Below are 18,974 nucleotides of genomic sequence, written 5' to 3'. Positions count from 1 at the left end.
GAAAAGCCATGCACATTTCTTTAGACTACTTCCTGCTGATTAGAGTCGTTGAGTTCCTTGGGGCGAATTTGATCTTCCAGACAGGATGTCCAATTTTTCTCTTCATGCACAACCGCTTGACAAACCTAGACAAACCACAGCAGCGGGGGAGGGGGGGCAGGGAGCCTGGATGTGGCCAGGCTGTGTCCTGAGCATGAAGGAAAACAAACCCAAAGTTTGACATCTTCAAGGCTCATTCTGCTTATGGCAGAAATATATAAATAACCCAGTTGAGAGGCCTTGGCAGCAGCTCGGGAGATAAATATGCCTTGCCTGGAGCCCATGAGAAGTGGTTGGATACACATACCCTTGGGGGTCCAGCCAATAGGAAAAGCTAATGCAAGACAGAAAAGGAGGGTGGTGACGAGTGTGAGGCTTTGGGGCTGAGCTGTCAGAGGCACCATCTCATGTAGCCAGAGGGGATGGGTCTCTAGGCATGTGGGATTAAGCATTTTATTTTGTATAGAGTGGAAATATCCATTGGTTTGTGGCATATGCCTGGCAATAAGGGATAAAAGTCTATATGACGTGGGAAGATAGAGAAGGAAACTGAGGTTAAAAAAAAAAAAAAGGAGGGCTACCATGAAAGAAATGGTCCTGGTGTTCTTGGTGGTAGACTCTGTCTCTTCTGGACAGGAACCCTATAATCATGGGGGTGATCAGATGTCCAAACTTGTCTCAGGGGTGTCTGTCCTGCCATTCTGTCACAGGCTAAATGCACTTTGACTCTACTTCAGATTCCAGACGCAGCATCTTGCACTCTGCTGAGGCATCACTAAATCATTTCCACCATCACCTAGACAGACTACAGGCGTTGGGGTGTTCTTCTACCTCAGGCCCTGTATCCCGAACACACGCCAGAGCTCCTGCTTTGCTGGGAACACTACACGCTGAGTCAGTGCTTCCCCTAAGGGTCTGGTCACAGACACAGCAAGACCTTGGTCCTGATGCTTCCTACAATTTTAGGCACATTAGCTATGGATTCACTACCACTCACCAATGTGTGTGTGTGTGTGTGTGTGTGTGTGTGTGTGTGTGTGTGTGTGTGGCGGGGGGTGGGGGAGGAGGTTTCCAAGTCAAAATCTTTTGGAATTGAAGAAATCTTGAAGTCAGATTTTTTTAGGCCCTCTTTTGAAACTCAAAACAGATGGTAGTCTACGTTGGGGCTCACTCTAAGGATCAATGGATGTCTTATAAAAATTAATAGAGAAAAACAAAGAAGCCAAAGTCTCCAGAAATTAAACTTAAAATTTTTATATTATCTCTTCATTTGTACCATTATCATGTGGACATAAGAGAGCCTGAGGTGAGTCTATGACGTCATAGCTGAAGTCACAAACTGTTGAGAGGGAAAGGTGAGCAGCAGGGGTCTTCTGTGATATGGGGCTGAAAAAGGAGAAAGCTTAAGCCGGAGCGGCGAGGGCATGGGGAGGTAAGTTTCTGGGCTGAGAACCCGGAGCGGCGAGGGCATGGGGAGGTAAGTTTCTGGGCTGAGAACCTGGTTGCTGATGGCTTGGAAGGTGAGGAGGAATCTCGGGGGAGAAGCAGAATGGATCCCCATCAAAGGAAGGATTTCTCCTCATCTGGATTGCCGCTCTGTCCTTGCAGAACCATGTGTATTGACTACGGGTTTTCCTTCCCCTTTTCAAAGCACTTGAAGGCTAGCGCTGAGGGACCTCCACCCGGGTTTCCACCCTTCGGAGCTGACTAATTTGGAGTTCACTATACACCCTTCCTATTCTTGCCTTAGATCCCAACTCAGCTCACAGAGCCTCTGGCCAACCCTTCCTACAAGCTTAAATATGATTTCTTCAGGTAATGAAGGAGAGCTTTCCTGGAACAAATGTCTCCTTCCTCTCACCTTTATCTTTCTTTATCCATAGTGTACACACACACACACACACACACACACACACACACACACACACACACACACCACTCTGACCCACTCAAAACAAGGACATTTCCTGAACTGTGTAACACAGCTTCCTATGCAGAGAACAAGTGCTTTCTTCATCCCATACATCTAAGAGTCTCCTCTGATTTATTTTAGGGCATGAAACTATCTCCATCTTCAGCTCCGAGCCCCAGCCATACCAACATAGGCAAGAATGACATCTGAGCAGCAAAGGTAGTGGCGCCACCAATGACCCGAGAGGGCCCCCTGGTCAGATTTATCTATGGGACAAGTGGCTCCACTGTTTCCCAACTCCATCTGGCTGCACCTGGGGGGTAGGGAGGGGGTAAATGGGGATTTTTTGTGTTCCCTTTACCTCCTTGGTAAAAAGGGGCAACAGTCTTTGCATTCTACCCAAGAGGGTGGGCTTGTTCTCCTGAGGGATGGCTGGCTACTTCGCCCTTAGAACATTTAGTCATCCCGGGGCCAGCATTCTCTAAAGCCTTTGTGTGCTCTGTGGTGTGACGCAAAGCCAGGTGTTCAAAACCACGCTGCCCTCAGACTAAGAGAGTCAAAGCAAAACAGAAAGACAATTCTGTTAAGTAAAAGATGCTAAGCACAAGACCCAGACAAGGGTAGCTAAAATGAGAAGAGAAGAGTTTGCTGTCAGGAAAGCTGCAGAAAGAACTGGAACTTGGCTTAAGTCCCTTGAAGCGTGTGACAAATGTTTCAAAATAAGACTTTATTTGAATTAGGGGGGTGAGGAAGAGAGGGGGGCCTCTCATGGGTTTGCACTGCCTGTCCTAAGTACTCTGGGTGGTTCAATTTGCCCAAGGCCTGAGACAGAAGCTGAATCTCAGTAAATTGGAAGAGTTGTCTGCCACACAACTGCTGACCCCGAGAGGACAATGCTGAGCCTCTTATGGCTCTATATGAACAGCACACAAGCCACGCCACAGGCTTGAGTTCTCTGCTGAAGAACAGGTTTTTTGGTTTGGGTTTTGGTTTTGGTTTGTTTGTTTGTTGTTTGTTTGTTTTTCTGCAGCAGAAGTGGACAAGGTGCCAAAAATAAATAAATAAATAAATAAATAAATAAATAAATAAATAACACAAATCACAATAATATTTTGAATGACCATAACCGTTGCAAAGGCTTTCCTATTTCTGTGTTTGTTTGTTTGTTTGTTTGTTTGTTTGTCTTCTGTTTCTAATTCTCCAAGCCCCCCAGAACTGCAGTACTACATGTTCAGTCCTCTCTGAAGTAGAGACCTTCCAGGGCTTAGCATCCTTTGGGAATCCTTTGCTATCCTCCATGTTCCCAGACTTCTTGAGATTACAGGCATGTGTGTTTTCCCTCGGAAGGGCAACTTTCTGATGACAAGAACAGCTCAAGCAGGATCCCAGACGAAGCATCAGGGTCCTTAGGTCCTTAGACATGTTTTTCCCTCCATCACTGCCCCATCTCTTTTGAAACCCTATCTGAGGGACTCTATCCAGAGGGGCCGGAAACAGGTCAAGGAGGCAATGGCCTGACGGTGCTTCTTCCAGAGCATTTCCCTTGGTTTCCTTTCCGGTGTCACCCCTACACAAATCCACACGTGGCCCGGAGATCTGCACTGAGTTCATTCGGGAGCCAATAGAACAGTGGATAACAGATTGCCCATGCTTCAACCATCTTCATTCCTCTCTCTGCTATCCGTGGCCTACTCCACTCTCAGCCACTTGGACCATAGATATGCTATTGGATTTTTGCCTATAGCTCACTTTATCTTGACTCTGTGCCCCTGACTTTAAAAAGTCTATGTACTATAGCACCCACTTCCCCTCGTATTTTCTTTCTTCGGAACTGCATTTCCTAATAAATGACACTTAAGGAAAACAGAAATAAGACCTTCGGTTCTGCTGCCCAAGAAGAACAAAGTCAAGTCTCCCTCAGAACTCCATCAATCCCAACCGCACTGGAAGTCATGACGGAAAAGTGGGATGCATTTGGGGACACAAAGACAGCAGTTTTTGTTGCTGTTGTTGTTGTTGTTGTTGTTTTTACTCGCATGCACTCCCTCAAAGGAGACCTAGGCAGCTCAAAGACAAGAGTCAGAAGTAGCTATGAAGGGTAGGGGAATAGTGAGGAGCCACCTTCACCTCTGCTGCTCTGTGGAGTTCCCAAAGTTCTACAGAATTGCCAAGATACCGAGAAGATGGAGTTAGGAGTTTGCAGGGTGGGTTTATGAAATGTAGGATTGTTGGAGGACCCTGCTGCTTGAGGTTGCAGTCCTCCTGGTCTGGATAGCCTTTCTGAGCTCGCTTGGCATTAGATGGAGGCCTCCCTCTCCCCAGCAAGGCCTCCTGCTCTCTGCCTGACCTCATCTGGAGAGTGTCTTTGGGAATAGAAGCTTCTAATTGTATCTGATATATGAACTTTGGCACGGTTCCCTGCTAACACTGCCCTACTTGAGCCTATAGGATTAATTAGGTACTGTGTTCCCGTTCATATGATAGGAGCGTGCTGCCAAAGCAAATAAAAGCAATCCCTGGAGTCCCTAGCCTTAACCAGTTGTGCACACCGATCCTGGGAGCCCCGACGCACTCACCAAAGACCATACAGCCTTTGGTTACCCAGAATACAGTTGATCTATCTCACTGAAGTGATCCCGAGGTCATTCCACCGTACTTGTGGGCCGTCCAAATCCCAGTTCATCCCTTCTGCTCCCTTGCTCTTGAGGACCGGGGGCCGATGGCCCCCAGGAATGAGGAAGAGCCACACGGAATAATGACTATTTCTAAAATTTAAGAATTCTCACTAGTGCAATGGAACTGAGAGAAGCCATTGGGTTATCTTTCCTGTTTTTAAACACATTTCTTTCTTTTCAGCACATCCACTGAACAGACGATAAAACCACAGGTAGGTAAGAGAGCCGTGGGCGTTGGTTTTCTGGGGGCACTCCTGGAGAAGAGGGAGCTGTAATCATGAGGCACAAAAGTTGTGTGGTAAATGTTGTGTCTTTGTGGCACACGGGCTTTGTGGTTTGGGTCTTTGAGAGGCTGGTAGGTCAACTGATAACAAAGTCAAGTCACAGTTCCAATGCCATTTCTATATCTGATGGCTCCAAGGTGGGCCGTTGGATATTGATAAGGCTCTGAGATTCCTGGGAAAAAATAGAACACCTTTTTATAATCTCACCTCAGTTTCAAGAAATATCTTTTACTCCATCACTTGCGTGTATGTCAGGTCAGATTGCTGGAGAGTTGGGATGATGTGGCCAAGATGTGTTTATTTCAGCAGGAAAGGGAGCTGAAGATCACTGAAACCCTGTGGGACCAGGTAAGGACACGACAGTGGTGCTTTTGACAACACTGTGGCATGTGGGGAAAGAGAGGGGAAGCTAAGTTCTCTTCTTTTAAGCAGATTAAAGATGAGAAGCCACCTTGTGCCCTCATGCCTTTTTCTATCACTCTTTCAGCCCCATACCTGCACATCTTTGTGCGGCTTCCAGCTCCCACCATTCTGGCCCTGCCAAGAGTCCCTTCTGTCCGTGTTGTTTTCACAACTGTTGAAGCCCCCCGAGGGCTGAGCAACTGTCACAGTCTTGTAAGCACAGGTTTGGCCTCTCCCACGGGCTCAATGCCATGCACGGTAAACGCTGAGTAACTGCACTCCCAAGCCAGCTTAGACTAATTATTTAGACGTTATTGACTACCTCCATCTGCAAGAATTTAAATGAAAACTCAAGGTGGAGGAGAACAGTGCACATGAGCCCCAGTTTTGTGTTCTGTCCCGGCAGCACCCCCTGTAATAGGCAGATGGAACCCCGCGGAAAAGAACCTCCAAAGTAAGTGCCTTAGAGTAAGGGTTTGGATGCAAACTGGATGAGAGCCATCTGTCTCCAGGACCACGGGTAGAGAAGACACCAGCTAGCAGAGTTACCTACAACACAATGTTTGAGTCCCACCATGGGGATATTGATGGAAGTCAGTGTAGCTTTAATTTCCCTGGAGGCCAAAAATGTTAACATTGTTTAAATTGTTTACTGCCTATTTTGTTCCTTATTTTGAGAGGTGTCTGTTCAGTTTATTAACCAATTACTGGCTGGAAATTTTAGGAGGGTGTGGGTTTTGGTTTTTTGTTTGGTTGGTTTGTTTTGTTTTGTTTTGTTTTTTGCACTTCTTTCTATAGACGTTAGCGCCCTCTGATGTCTAGTTGGCAAAGACTCCTCCCCAACCTCCTGACTCTGTTGCTATCTCTTCACTCTGGAGATCTTTTCCTTTGCTGTGACGATTTTGATTTATGTCAGTTCTTGGAGTTATTTTCTGTGTTGCTGAATTCCTTTCAGACGGTGTTTGCCTTTGTCTATGTAATTATTTTGTTTTGAGATAGGCATGCAGCACAGGCTATTCTCAAACCAATAACTTCTCGTTAGTGACACTAAAAGCCAGGAAAATGTGGAATGATACATTTAAAGTCCTGAAAGTAAATCACTGCTAACCGGTTGGGCATGGTGGCGCATACCTTTTATCCCATCACTCGGGAGGTAGAGGCAGGCGGATCGCCGTGAGTTCAAGCCCAGCCTGGTCTACCAAGCAAATCCAGGACAGCCAGGGCTAACACAGAGAAACCCTGTCTTGAAAAACAAACAAACAAAAACCCTGCTCACCAAGATCATTAGATACACAATGCTATGCTATCTTTTGAAATTAACAGAGAAATAAGAACAGATCATGACTCTTTATATTCGTATTCAACCCATTTATATAAAATATGATTTTTTTTGGGTCCTTTCGCGACATTATCTCTCAATTATACAGTTCTTGATGCCCTGAAACTCTCTATGAAGACCAGGCTGGCCTCAAACTCACAGAGATCCACCTGCCTGAGCCTCCTAAGTGCTTGGATTAAAGGCATGTGCCACCACCACCAGCTTACATTAAAAAAATAATAATTGAAGCTATCTTACACAAGGGATAATTCTCCCAGAGGCCATAAGATATTAGATAGAAACCCAAGGCCAGGTGTGTTGTTGGTTAGAGGTGTCCCAGGAGTTCCCCCCCCCCCAAAAAAAACAATAAAAAGCATTGCCATTGCTCTCGATTGCCCACCAGAACCTGATGGTAAAACCCTACTGTTGCAGGCCACATACTTTGGCCACGTGACATGGGGATGTCAAGTTGGTGCTGGCCAGGACACTTCCAGGCTGGCTGGCTTTCATCATACTGTAAAGTGCCACACAGGCTGAGAGGAGGAAAGCCAACAGCGAGCCCTGTAAGCTACAAAACAACCAATGTGGCAAGAGGTGCCTATGGGTGCAGCAGTGGTAAGGCCTAGCCGTCTTTCCATCTGGGCGTCATGTTCCCGTACCCTGCTCAGCCTCTTTTCAGCTTGATATGTGTAGTGGCCCGGATGAGAATGTCCCAGTGGGCTCACCTGTTTGACTATGTGGTCCTTGGATGGTGGAACAGTAAGGGAAGGATTAAGAGGCGTGGCCTGGTTGGAGGGGGTGTGTCCCTGGAGAATAGGCTTTGAAGTTTCAAAAGTCCACTCTCTAGCTCTCCCTCCCCCCACCCCACCCCCCACCCCCGCTCCCTTCCTGTGCTTGTGGATCAAGATGTGAGATCTAGCTACTGCTGCAGAGCCACGCCTGCCTGCCTGCCTGCCCGCCCGCCCGCCCGCCTGCCTGCCTGCCTGCCTGCCACCAGGCTCCCTACTCTAACTCTCTGAAACCTTAAGCTCCATACATTCTAGAAATTGCCTTGGTCTTGGTGTCTCGTCATACCAGTAGGAAAATAACTTAAGGCATTGTCCTTACAGCACTCCTGTCTGGGGATGGGGACGTGGGATGCAGCACCTTCCTGGCACCCACCACTGACCTCACGAGGTGGTTTGAATGCGGGCAGTCCCTGTAGCCTCATGTATTTTGGTGTTTGGTTCTCAGCTTTACTAATGTTCTCTTCCCATCCCAGGCCTTCTTGAACACATTACTAAAATTCACTCACCACATGCAGAAATGGTAGCCTAGAAACCTATGTACAGTTGGAGTCATTGCATGTTATTACCAAGGCTAGAAAGCCCCTGTTTGCTGGCACTCACACACTGCACACACTGGAGCATTTAGGCTATAATATAAAATAATAACCTGGGAAGTTGGGTGACTTAATTTTCTATATAAGTTCTCTCTATAATAAGGTGATAGTTTATAATATTCTCTCTCTCCTTCTCTCTCTCTCTCTCTCTCTCTCTCTCTCTCTCTCTCTCTCTCTCTCTCTCTCTCTCTCTCTCTCTCTCTCTCTCTCTCTCTCTCTCTCTCTCTGTGTGTGTGTTTCTTCTGTCAGGTGCTAACAGCCTTTAAAGACATACAAAAAGAGGTGAGATTAATTTTGATTCTCTAAATTCTTTGGCTTTTAACATTGTTTTTTCCCCATGTCCTGCTGATATGTGAACTCTTAGCAAGGTTTTTGTTTCAAAGAATATAACTGACGCTGAGTGTGGTGGCACACACCTGTAGTCCCAGCACTCAGGGAGGCAGAGGCGGGCAGATCACTGTGAGTTTGAGGCCAGCCTGGTCTACAAAGTCAGTCCAGGACTGCCAAGGCTACACAGAGAAACCTTGTCTTGAAAAAAGAACAGCAAAAATATGACTGCCATCTCACTCCATGCAACTGAGGCAAGAAAATCCCTAATAGTCCCCTAAGAAGAACTACAGTAAAACACTGGGGAAAAGATTTTTTTTATTTTTATTTTTTCTGAGACAGGGTTTCTCTGTGTAGTCCTGGCTGTCCTGGACTCGCTTTGTAGTCCAGGCTGGCCTAGAACTCACAGAGATCTGCCTGCCTCTACCTCCTGAGTGCTGGGATTAAAGGTGTGAGCCACCATGCCCAGCGGGGAAAGATGAATTTTCCAGAACTTCTTTCAACAGACATTCTTGACATGTTATACAAAATGCTAATCAGAGACTACATCAGCTACCTCCAGGTAGTGTGGAAACTGCCTTGGGAGGTGATTGTGCCTATTAACTGCAGGTGGTGCAAATTATAGGCTAGATCTGAATTTGTATCCTCTGCACAGAGTTCAAACTGATCAAATATTTAAACATTATATTGAAGCAAGCTCTATACTGCTGGCCTTTCCCCAGCGGCTGAGCTCATTACAAATGCTGAGGTGCCTCAGACCCCCCAAGTCCCCTGCTGTGCATCTCCTTTCTCCTTCCTCCTTCCCTCCCTCTCCCTCCCTCTTCCTGTCCTTATTCCTACCCCCTTCTTCCTCTGGAGCTATAGAAATATATATAAAGTACCTATTATCAGACTTTACATAGGCTATAATCAGAATTAAAACGAGATTTTGAACATGTGTTATAAAATAAATATCATAAAACAAGGGCAAACAGGAAACTTCCCTACATACTTCTTTTGTTCCTCTGGGAAAAAGACATAATTTCATTAAAGTTTAGACTCTAAACCTAGTAGGAGCCCCATGTAGTCTTAGTGACAATAATGGGCAAGCGGGCTGGGAAGGCACTAAAAATACCTCCTGTTTCACCATCAAGATCACTTTGTCCCTGGATCCGGGTCCCTTTCTGTGGTCCCAGTAGCCACAGTGTGTGTCCTGCCACCATGTCTGGAATTCACTCCCATGAAAAGCAGAGCAGCCTTTGCTTCCAGCTGACATAAAGTGGGCACTTGGCAGAGATCAGAAACCTCACACTTGTTTGCCTCTGGGGTCGAGACACCTTCGCTCTTACCTAGACTTCTAGTCCCCTGAGACCACAGTCTCCTGCAGACAGAACCCTTTTCCCCGGAAGTGGGACTTGGGTGTGTTGACTTGAAGCTTCTCAGGGTGTATATGAGGTCCATAGTCCATCTGCTCTCCCATGCCTCACAGAAGGCCTCTGCGGTGCTTCCCCTTGGAGTTGCTTAGACACAGTCCCTTCTCTGATAGATCCCTCAGACCGGGTACCCTAGTCATGGGATAAGGGAAGTTTTTGAACACAAATACTCAGAAAAATCGAGCAACGTGCTGGAGAAAGAGTTCAACGTTAAGAGCAGTTATTGCTCTCTAAGAACGTTCCCGGCACCACAAGGCAGCTAACAAAAACTGTAATTCCAGTTCCAGGGACACAGTGACCTCTTCTGGCCTCCGCAGGCAATGCATGCACGGGACGCAGCCGTACATGCAGGCAAAACACTCATACTCGTAAAATAAAAATAAATCTTTTTTTTTTTTTAAGAAGTCAAGCAAAAGAGAATAGAAAAGGTGAGAATTAGGACAGTACAAAACTGAGACCCACGTAAAGCAACCATCTGGGTGCCTTGCAGGAGCTCAGTAGGACCAAAATGTACCAGCAACTGCTGTGTACTCGGCAGAAAGTAGGAAGGTCTTGAAAATGGCGCTTCCTAAGTCTACAGAGAAGCACTGGAGACACCACGAGGAAAGCGAAAGGGCAAATAAAAGTCAAAGCAGAACAGCTGGGGGCGAGGGCCGGGGGGGGGGGGGGGGGGGGGCGGGGCGGGGGGCGGGAGCCGTGAGACAAGCTCATCCTGTGTGCTGCCAGGCTGTTCCGTGCTGAGCCGGGTCTCCTGTCCATCCTTAATTATCCAGCACCTACTGGCCACGTGTTGCGTGTAAGGCATTCTCTTAAGTGGTCAGCTCTTTGAGGTACAAAAACAACATACGCTCTGCTTTTAGGGAACCTAGGGTTCCGTTCCCCTAATCTGACCAATCTGTAGCCAGCACACTGACAATCCAGGGGCACTGGTCTTCCAAGTCTGACACAGAATCCCTGTTCTCTTTCAGCTTCAGGAAGATGCTCGGAATCGAGGTAAAAGAAATGAAGGTGCCGAGGTCTGGACATGGGAGTGAGGGGGGTACAGGAATAAGGGGGGACATGAATAAGTGGGGATACAGGAGTGAGGGATGGAATTTGAGAGTAAAGCGGTTTGTCGTGGAGTCTCACCTGAAGATCTGCTGTCTGGATTACAGCTGGATTCTGGCTTGCTTCTAATTGAGCTGAAGTTGGCTCAATTTTATGATCCTTCATAAACACATTTCTTCATGCAACCCAATCATGTCAGGGGCCACAAGAAGTCACATTCTTCTTAAAATGTGTGTGCGTGTGTGCATGCCTGCCTGTGTGCATCCGTGCGTGCGTGCATGCGTGTGTGCGTGCGTGTGTGTGTGTGTGTGTGTGTGTGTGTGTATGTGTGTGCGTGCGTGTGTGTGTGTGTATGTGTGTGCGTGCGTGTGTGTGTGTGTGTGTGTGTGTGTGTGTGTGTGTGTATGCACATGAGCACACTCTCAAAGACCACAAGAAGTCATCAGATCTGCTTGAGGAGAAGTTAGAGGTGGCTGTGAGCCAGCCACTGTGGGTACCAGGAACTAAACTCTGGTCCTCTGAAAAAAATAGCAATTACTTTTAACCACTGAGCTATCTCTCCAGCCCGAAGTTTAGTTCACGAAATATTCAAGAGTCTGGAGTTATCAAAGCCACACTTAGCGTTTCCTCCTCTGCTCATCCAAGAAGAGAGCCCGTCAGCCGTGGTTCACTCAGTTTTTGTGCTTATTCCAAGGGCACGGGCTCTTGCTGAGCAGCACGCTTTTATGCAGGAGTCCTAGGGTGGGCCTGAGTTCTGAAGACCCAGATGTGCGTCTCGTGTGACTTCAAAGGTGCCGACCTGTCTGTTAGGATAAGATGAGATTAATTCAGACACCTCCACGTGCCGTTAAGGACTGGAGAGACTTCACCTGTGAACACAGCAGGCAAAAGGGCATTATCCTGAGGGTCTGAGGGTCTCTCCACAAAATAGAGCTCACAGACGCACACGTCTCAGGAATATTTAAGTACAGGGAGTTCAGGAAAGAGTCCCTCTGGTCTTTCTCCAAACCCAGTCCATCACACCCACTCCAGGGCAAGGGGATATGTTCTGTCACTGTCACTGAGGAAGGTTTTCTTGGGGCAAAGGGCAAAGGGCAACACTTACTTGAAGGATCTTCTCTACATAAACCTGATTCCCAGAGAAGTCAGTGTAAGCCTTAGGAATCCCACTATGAATGCCCACACCGTAGAAATGCGGATTTGGGGTCTAACCACTGCTATTGATGTTCTGTTTCCTATAAGAAAGCAGGTGATTACCAAACCAAATAATCCAATTTTTAAAATGGGGTACAGAGCTATACGGAGGATTCTCAATGGAAGACTCTCAAATAGCTGAGAAACACTTAAAGAAATGCTCAATGTCCTTAGTTATCAGGGAATGCAAATCAGAACAACCCTGAGATTCCATCTTACACCTGTCAGAATGGCTAAGATCAAAAATTCAAGTGACAGCACATGCTGGTGAGGATGTGGAGAAAGGAGAACACTCCTCCATTGCTGGGGGGAGTGCAAACTTGTACAACTACTTTGGAAATCCATCTGGTGCTTTCTCAGGAAATTGGGAATAGTGCTACCTCAAGACCCAGCTGTACCACTCCTGGACATATATCCGAAAGATGCTTCACCACACAAAAAGAACACTCGTTCAACTAAGTTCATAGCAGCTTTATTCGTAATAGCCAGAATCTGGAAACAACCTAGATGTCCCTCAACTGAAGGATAGATAAAGAAACTGTGGTACGTTTACACAATGGAATACCACTCAGCTATTAAAGTCAAAGGAATCTTGAACTTTGCAGGCAAATGGATGGAACTAGAAATGATCATCCTGAGTGAGGTACCGCAGACCCAGAAAGATACGCACAGCATATACTCATAAGTGGATATTAGCCCAACATAGATGTCCTCTGAGAGAGACTACCCAGTGGAGGATGGGACAGATGCTGGATCTTGCTGCTGGATTTTTGAGTGGAGCACAGAGAGTGGTATGGAAGAATGGGGGAGGATGGAAGGACCCAGAAGGTTCAGGAGCCCCACAAGGAGACCATCAAAGCCATCAGATCTGGACCCAGGGGGGGCCTGCACAAACTGTTGCACCAACCAAGGATGATGAATGCAGTAAACCTTGACCCCCTGTTCAGATATACCCACCCAGTGGACAGCTTATTCTCCACAGGGGGGGGGAGCAAGGGCTGCCTCTGACATGAGTTCAAGTGGCCCAGATTTGATTACTTCCCCATGGTGAGGAGGCCCAGCAGACACACAGAGGAAGGGGAAGCAGGCTATCCAGATGAGACCTCATAGGCTGTGATCATATATATGGTGGGGGAGGAGGTCCCTTTCTATCAGAGATCTAGGAGAGGGGAATATGGCAGAAAAGGGAAGGAGGGTGGGAATGGGAAGATACAAGTGAGGGGATAACAATTGGCATGTAATCTGAATAAATTAAAATAAAAATATTTTTAAAGAACAGGTGGACTTTGTGTGTGTGTGTGTGTGTGTGTGTGTGTGTGTGTCAGGGTTTCTCTGTATAGCCTTGGCTGTCCTGGACTCAATTTGTAGACCAGGCTGGCCTCGAACTTAGAGGTCCATCTGCCAGGTGATACATTTTGAGTGATGAGAATCTATCCATCTTTTTCATAGCTGGAAATGTAGCTCAATTGGTAAGAGTTTTTACCCAGCATGCACAAAAACTCTGGGTTCAATACTTGGCATCACATAACACCTATAATCCAAGCACTGAGGAGACAAAGGCAGGAGGATCAGTAGTCCATGGGCATCCCAGCTATATCAGATCCTGTCCCAGATAATATAAAATCCACAGACTGAAGAGAATTCTGTCAGTAAGTTTCTTGCCTCGCAAGTCTGAGGACCAGAGTTCAGTCCTGGAATCCACAGAGTGTGCTTGCATGAGCTTGTAAACCCAGCAATGGGGGAGTGAAGACCAGTAGATCCATGGGGCTTGCCAGCCCAGCTTTGCTTGGTAAGCTCTGTGCCAGGAAGAGATCTTGTCTCAAAAAACAAGGTAGACAGTGCTTGAAGAACAACATGAGAGGTTGGCCCCTGGTCTACACACACACACACACACACACACTACTTACCCATTTAAAAAAAAAAAAAAATATATATATATATATATATATATATATATATATATATATATATGAAACTACAAAATGGCTCCTCAGTTGGCACTGCGTGAGATTGAGGCAGCTGCCCGCCCAGCACCGGTTTGGTAGATTTCCATTGCCATAGCTGACTGTGTTTCACAGCTCTCTGGTGCCACATCCTTCGCTCCCCTGACAGGTTCTATGTCACCATGAGTCTGGCCCCTCCCACTCTGCCTGGCTAGACCAGTAACACGGAAATGTGAGTTTTTGGCAACAGGGGAGACGTTTCCAGGTGCCTGTAACCAAATGTGTCCTTCCTCAGGAATGAGCGGCCGTTCTGTGACATCCGGGCCACCTGTACCCCCTAGGACTCGGTAAGTGTCCCTATTCTGATGGTCTGCAGAAGGCCTAATGTCCATCTAGATATGTCTGTGGTGGCCAGGAATGCAGCTGGCTGTGACACTGCCTGCAGGAGCCCACAATGTAATGCATGTCCTCCTGAAAGAGTGTGAGTCAGTCCTCCCTCCCTCTCAGTGGATGGTGAATGACAAAACCAAGGCTTCCTTCTCCATCCAAAGCTTCCCCTCCCCCTCCAAGATCAGAAATTCCTGAAATCCCACAGTCAGACCTGGACCTCACCAGAACAGATTTTCGGAATGTCTCATTGAACCTGGGAGCAGATGAGTTCTGAGGTTTTTTCTGACTCTTATATGACGCCAAAGCCAATGATAAGGACACATAGAAAGACAGTGAGTCAGAAAGAAAAGCCATGAAGAATGATACGCAGTCAAGGGCTTCCTTAGCAGGTTAAAAAGAAAAGTAATGGACGCTTCAGAGTCCTGTGCCCCAACACTGAACACATTTCCACTGAGCAGACAAGGGGGAAAGATCAGGCTAGGGATTTAATTTAAACACCAAGGATAGCCGGGCGTGGTAGTGCAATCCTTTAATCCCAGCACTTGGGAGGCAGAAGCAGGTGGATCGCTGTGAGTTCAAGGCCAGCCTGGTCTACAAAGTGAGTCCAGGACAGCCAAGGCTACACAGAGAAACCCTGTCTCAAAAAAAAAAAAAACCACAAAAAAAAAAATCAAGAATTACTTCAGCAGTGACACCTGTAAGTTTTTAGTGAGTAATGAAGAAAGACCGTAACTTCAGAGGGATTTAGAGATACTTGTTTAAAATATCTTTTTGCCCTGTTTCAGGTAGGGCCCTGCCTACACCAAGAACTGGAAAAGGTGAGCCTGCTATACCCCTGCCTGAACGTACTTTGTCCCTCTCACAGCACCGTCCTACAGCACTGTCCTTACAAAATAAAGCCGTGCAGATTTATTCGCTTCTGGTAGCGCTGAGTACTGAGCCTGGCCAAGTGCCCTGCAGCTGAGCTGTACCCCCCAGCTCTTGGTTTGCACTCTTGGTTTTGAGTCACGGTCTCACTAAATTGCCCCAGCTCACCTCAGACTCATCCAATAGCCTGGACAGGCCTTGAACTTGGGGCCCTCCTGCCTCGGCTGCCTTCAGGGCTGGAATTTCAGATCTACTCAGCCATGACCAGAAAAAGCATGTCTTTTAAGCAGGTTGGTAAGTATGCTTTAGCGTGATCTGCGCTGGACATGTGAGCAGCACTGACAAGTTTTTACAGAAACTCTAAATTTAATTATCATAAACCTTTGCTGTGTGGAACGATTTTGATTGGCCCAAGTTCCTCTAAATCTACCCTCTCATCTTAACATTCCTCTGAAGCAAGCCAGAGGCTTTTTCCTGATGAACATTTGCCTCTGGTGAGTTGTGACTCTTAATAGTAATGCCCAACGAGGGAATTTTTTTTCATCATAGTATTAGAATGCCAGAGCCAGCGGTGCCCCTTTCTTCTGTCTAAATGTTCAGAGGCAGTGGAAAATGAGAAGGGGGCACAGAGAGTGGTATCACTCACCTTTATGATCTACCCTTCCTCCCATCTGGGACAGAAGCTTCAAGCCTCCAGATTTCTCTACAGCCCCAAATAAGGATCACAGCTCAATTCTGGAGAGCAGCCATGAGAAGCCCATTCCTACAACCCAAGGATGTAACCCTGTGACAGTCAGCCTTCTACCCTAGACCCTAAACTCTTCATCAAGGTAGGAGGCACCGGCCCCCCTCCCCTTGCATTTATTCCAGGTACTAACTCAAATTCTCCCCTTCCTGACTACCCTGGTACATGTCGAGGGAACCCAGGCCTCCTAGGTACTCTTGACAACATGGCGGAGGAATGCCTTAGCAGGCAGGTATAGTCCAGAGCACAGGGGATGAGGGCAGGGCCAGCCCGGGTTCTTTGGGGTCTCTCTGGTCAAGACAAAAGACTTAGTCATAGATGGTTCTGTGTAGGAAAGACTGTTCACGAATCAGAAAAAGGTGGGAGATGAGAGATGGAAACACAAACACAAAGCCTGCAGTTTCTTTACAAGAAAGTATTTCGGAAACTCACTTTATGTGTGGGACTTAATTCGGTATCAAGTGTCAGACACCAGATGGACATGAGCAACGGGCTTCATGTTGATGTTTATTACATTTGGTTTTTTTTGACAATTTCACACAACCTATAACAGCCTCTCTCTAATCTTCCCCCCTTCAGTCCTCCTCCTTGTCATTGCTGTTGCCGCTGTTTTGTTGAGACCCTGCGAATTTAATCGCAATTGTCTCTGTGACGGTGGGTTTGGAATCATCCACTGGAGGCTGGTAGGCTCTTCAGTGAGTCCACAACTGAAGAAAATGGCTGCCTCCCCGCCCCCCCCCCCAAGAATACATCAGTAGTTGGTAATCAGTAGGGAGAGGCAGGCCCCCATGATCCCCGATCCATGACCGACTGTTGATGGAGGCCCAGTCTCAAGTACGTTCCCTATGGGGAGCCATAACTGCCGTGAAGTCTCAGCCATAAGGGCTGCCACATGGACCCATAAGAGTGATTCCCAGCCCTTCGCCCTGTCTTCCAGCCCCTACATTTATCCTGTTCCTTTTCTGCAATGTTCCCTAAGCCTTAGCATGGGGGGGGGCGGGCTGAACCCTCAACTGTCACAAGGTGTCTTTGCATTCACCACTGTTCATTGCAGAAAGACTTCTCTGATTAAAGGTGAGAGTAATATTTGTCTATTGAGATATATATAGAGAGAGATATATAGATATATATATGCACTCAGCTGTCCTCAGACTCTTTTTACTAAAACAGTTGAGTGTGATGCCCCCACAGACACTGTTTAACCAACAGTCTACTTCCTCAACTCTCCTGAAGCTCCTTTACCTTAGGCTCATCCTAACCCCATATGCAGAAGACTTCCTCAGATGTTTGCTCTCTTTATGGCCTCCGCTGGGGCTTATAGACAATCTCAAGACACAGCCTGAGTTACAGGTGATGGAAAGGACTTGGCTTCATATGTCTGAGTCTTAGTACAGTGACTGTATTTTCTTAAGTGTCCCTTTTTACATATTTTATCTCGTTTCCCCAATAACCGAAATATACAAGCCAGGCATGGTGGCACATGCCTCTAATCCTAGCACTCGGGAATCGATGTGAGTTAGAGGCCAGCCTGATCTACAAAGAGAGCCCAGGACAGTCAATGCTACACAAAGAGACACTGTCTCGAAAAACCAAAAAGCAAACAAAACCAAAATGAAATATACAAATATCCTATTATCCAAAAATAAGATCACATCTTTCTTTTTTTTTTTTAAAAAAAAATTGATCAGAAAGCTTTTGTCATCTCTCAAAAACCCACTTTTTTCTTTTTTATTAATTTATTCATATTACATCTCAATGGTTATCCCATCCCTTGTATCCTCCCATTCCTCCCTCCCTCCCATTTTCTCCTTACTCCCCACCCCTATGACTGTAACTTAGGGGGACTTCTTCCCCCTGTATATGCTCATAGGGTATCAAGTCTCTTCTTGGTAGCCTGCTATCCTTCCTCTGAGTGTCATCAGGCCTCCCCATTCAGGAGACATGGTCAAATATGGGGCACCAGAGTTCGTGTGAAAGTCAGACCCCACTCTCCACTCAACTGTGGAGAATGTCCTGGGAATAGGGCTTCCTCAAGACCCAGCTATTCCACTCCTTGGAATATACCCAGAAGATGCTCCAGCACACAAAAACCCACTTTTGATTCGGGTTCTGAAGCAGGAATTTTTCCTGTTCGGACAGCAAGGTCATGACAACAAAGGACACTAAGGTGGCCCTGCCCAGGCACACAATCTCTGCAGTAAGGGCTGGCTTCCCTTGGTTCATGTTGGACATCTGGATGGAAGCCTCAAGCTAATCATGTCCCCATGAGCACACTTCTGTGTCGCTTGACCAGCAAATTATCTTTCAGGGCTCAGCTCCGTTGCCTGAGATGCAAAGGCTCTGTGACAGACACCATCACGGCCAGAGTCTACCGTCAACAGCTGTGAACTTGGACATCAACTGAGAGCTGGCACATCCTAACTGCCAAGCAAAGGATCCAGTAGATAAACAATGGAGGGAATAAATGTGATGTAAAGCGAATGTCTTCTTGGTTCTTCCTGGGTTGTGGAATGTGATGACGGAGCTGGTAAGTCATGGCCCTGTGCGGTGGGAGAAAACCCCAGTCACAGATTGTGAACGTATTCGTTGTCTCTTAGCCTTCTTTGTGGGATTTAGTGGCATTTCATGTGAAATAAAAGGGCATCAGAAGTGAGGACTGAAGGCTCCTTTCATGTCTAGCACACTGTGACCCAAATAGTCTCAAGGTAGCGTTCCACCACAGTCACCCCCACTCCTGGGAGCACCGCCTAGTCTAACAGAATTCCCTATACTCTTTACAATTTTGTAAATATAAATACATATGTTACAGGGCAGGAAAGGCGGTTTCTTTTCTAAACGGAAGCTGGACAAATAAATACAGCATATTAAATAATTAATATGGCATAGAACGTAACCCCAGGAGTGAGAACTTGTCACACAGCCAGTACAACAATAAACAGAATGTACCAGAACAACACAGTAAGTTCTTAAACTGTTCCCCTCCTTATACACTGACCTGGTAGTAGTTAAGTGCAAACTGGAACTCACTAATTAAAATA

General features: G+C 46.7%; 1 protein-coding gene across 1 annotated transcript; it reads left to right on the top strand.

The window, feature by feature from the left end:
* Positions 1–1,390: 1,390 nt before the first annotated feature.
* LOC311580034 (uncharacterized protein C12orf54) lies at positions 1,391–18,412 on the top strand. Its single transcript, XM_084751193.1, has 10 exons — positions 1,391–1,471; positions 2,093–2,170; positions 4,808–4,838; positions 5,166–5,258; positions 8,261–8,293; positions 10,719–10,743; positions 14,230–14,281; positions 15,110–15,142; positions 15,872–16,021; positions 18,245–18,412. Exons 2-8 carry the CDS (start codon positions 2,151–2,153, stop codon positions 15,111–15,113), a joined length of 258 nt encoding a protein of 85 aa, XP_084607319.1. The 5' UTR covers positions 1,391–1,471; positions 2,093–2,150; the 3' UTR covers positions 15,114–15,142; positions 15,872–16,021; positions 18,245–18,412.
* The last annotated feature ends 562 nt before the right edge of the window (positions 18,413–18,974 follow it).

This window comes from Acomys minous (genome assembly GCF_964271855.1).
Source record: "Acomys minous genome assembly, chromosome: 12".
Classification (NCBI taxonomy): Eukaryota; Metazoa; Chordata; class Mammalia; order Rodentia; family Muridae; genus Acomys; species Acomys minous.
This window is presented reverse-complemented; position numbering and strand designations above follow the sequence as displayed.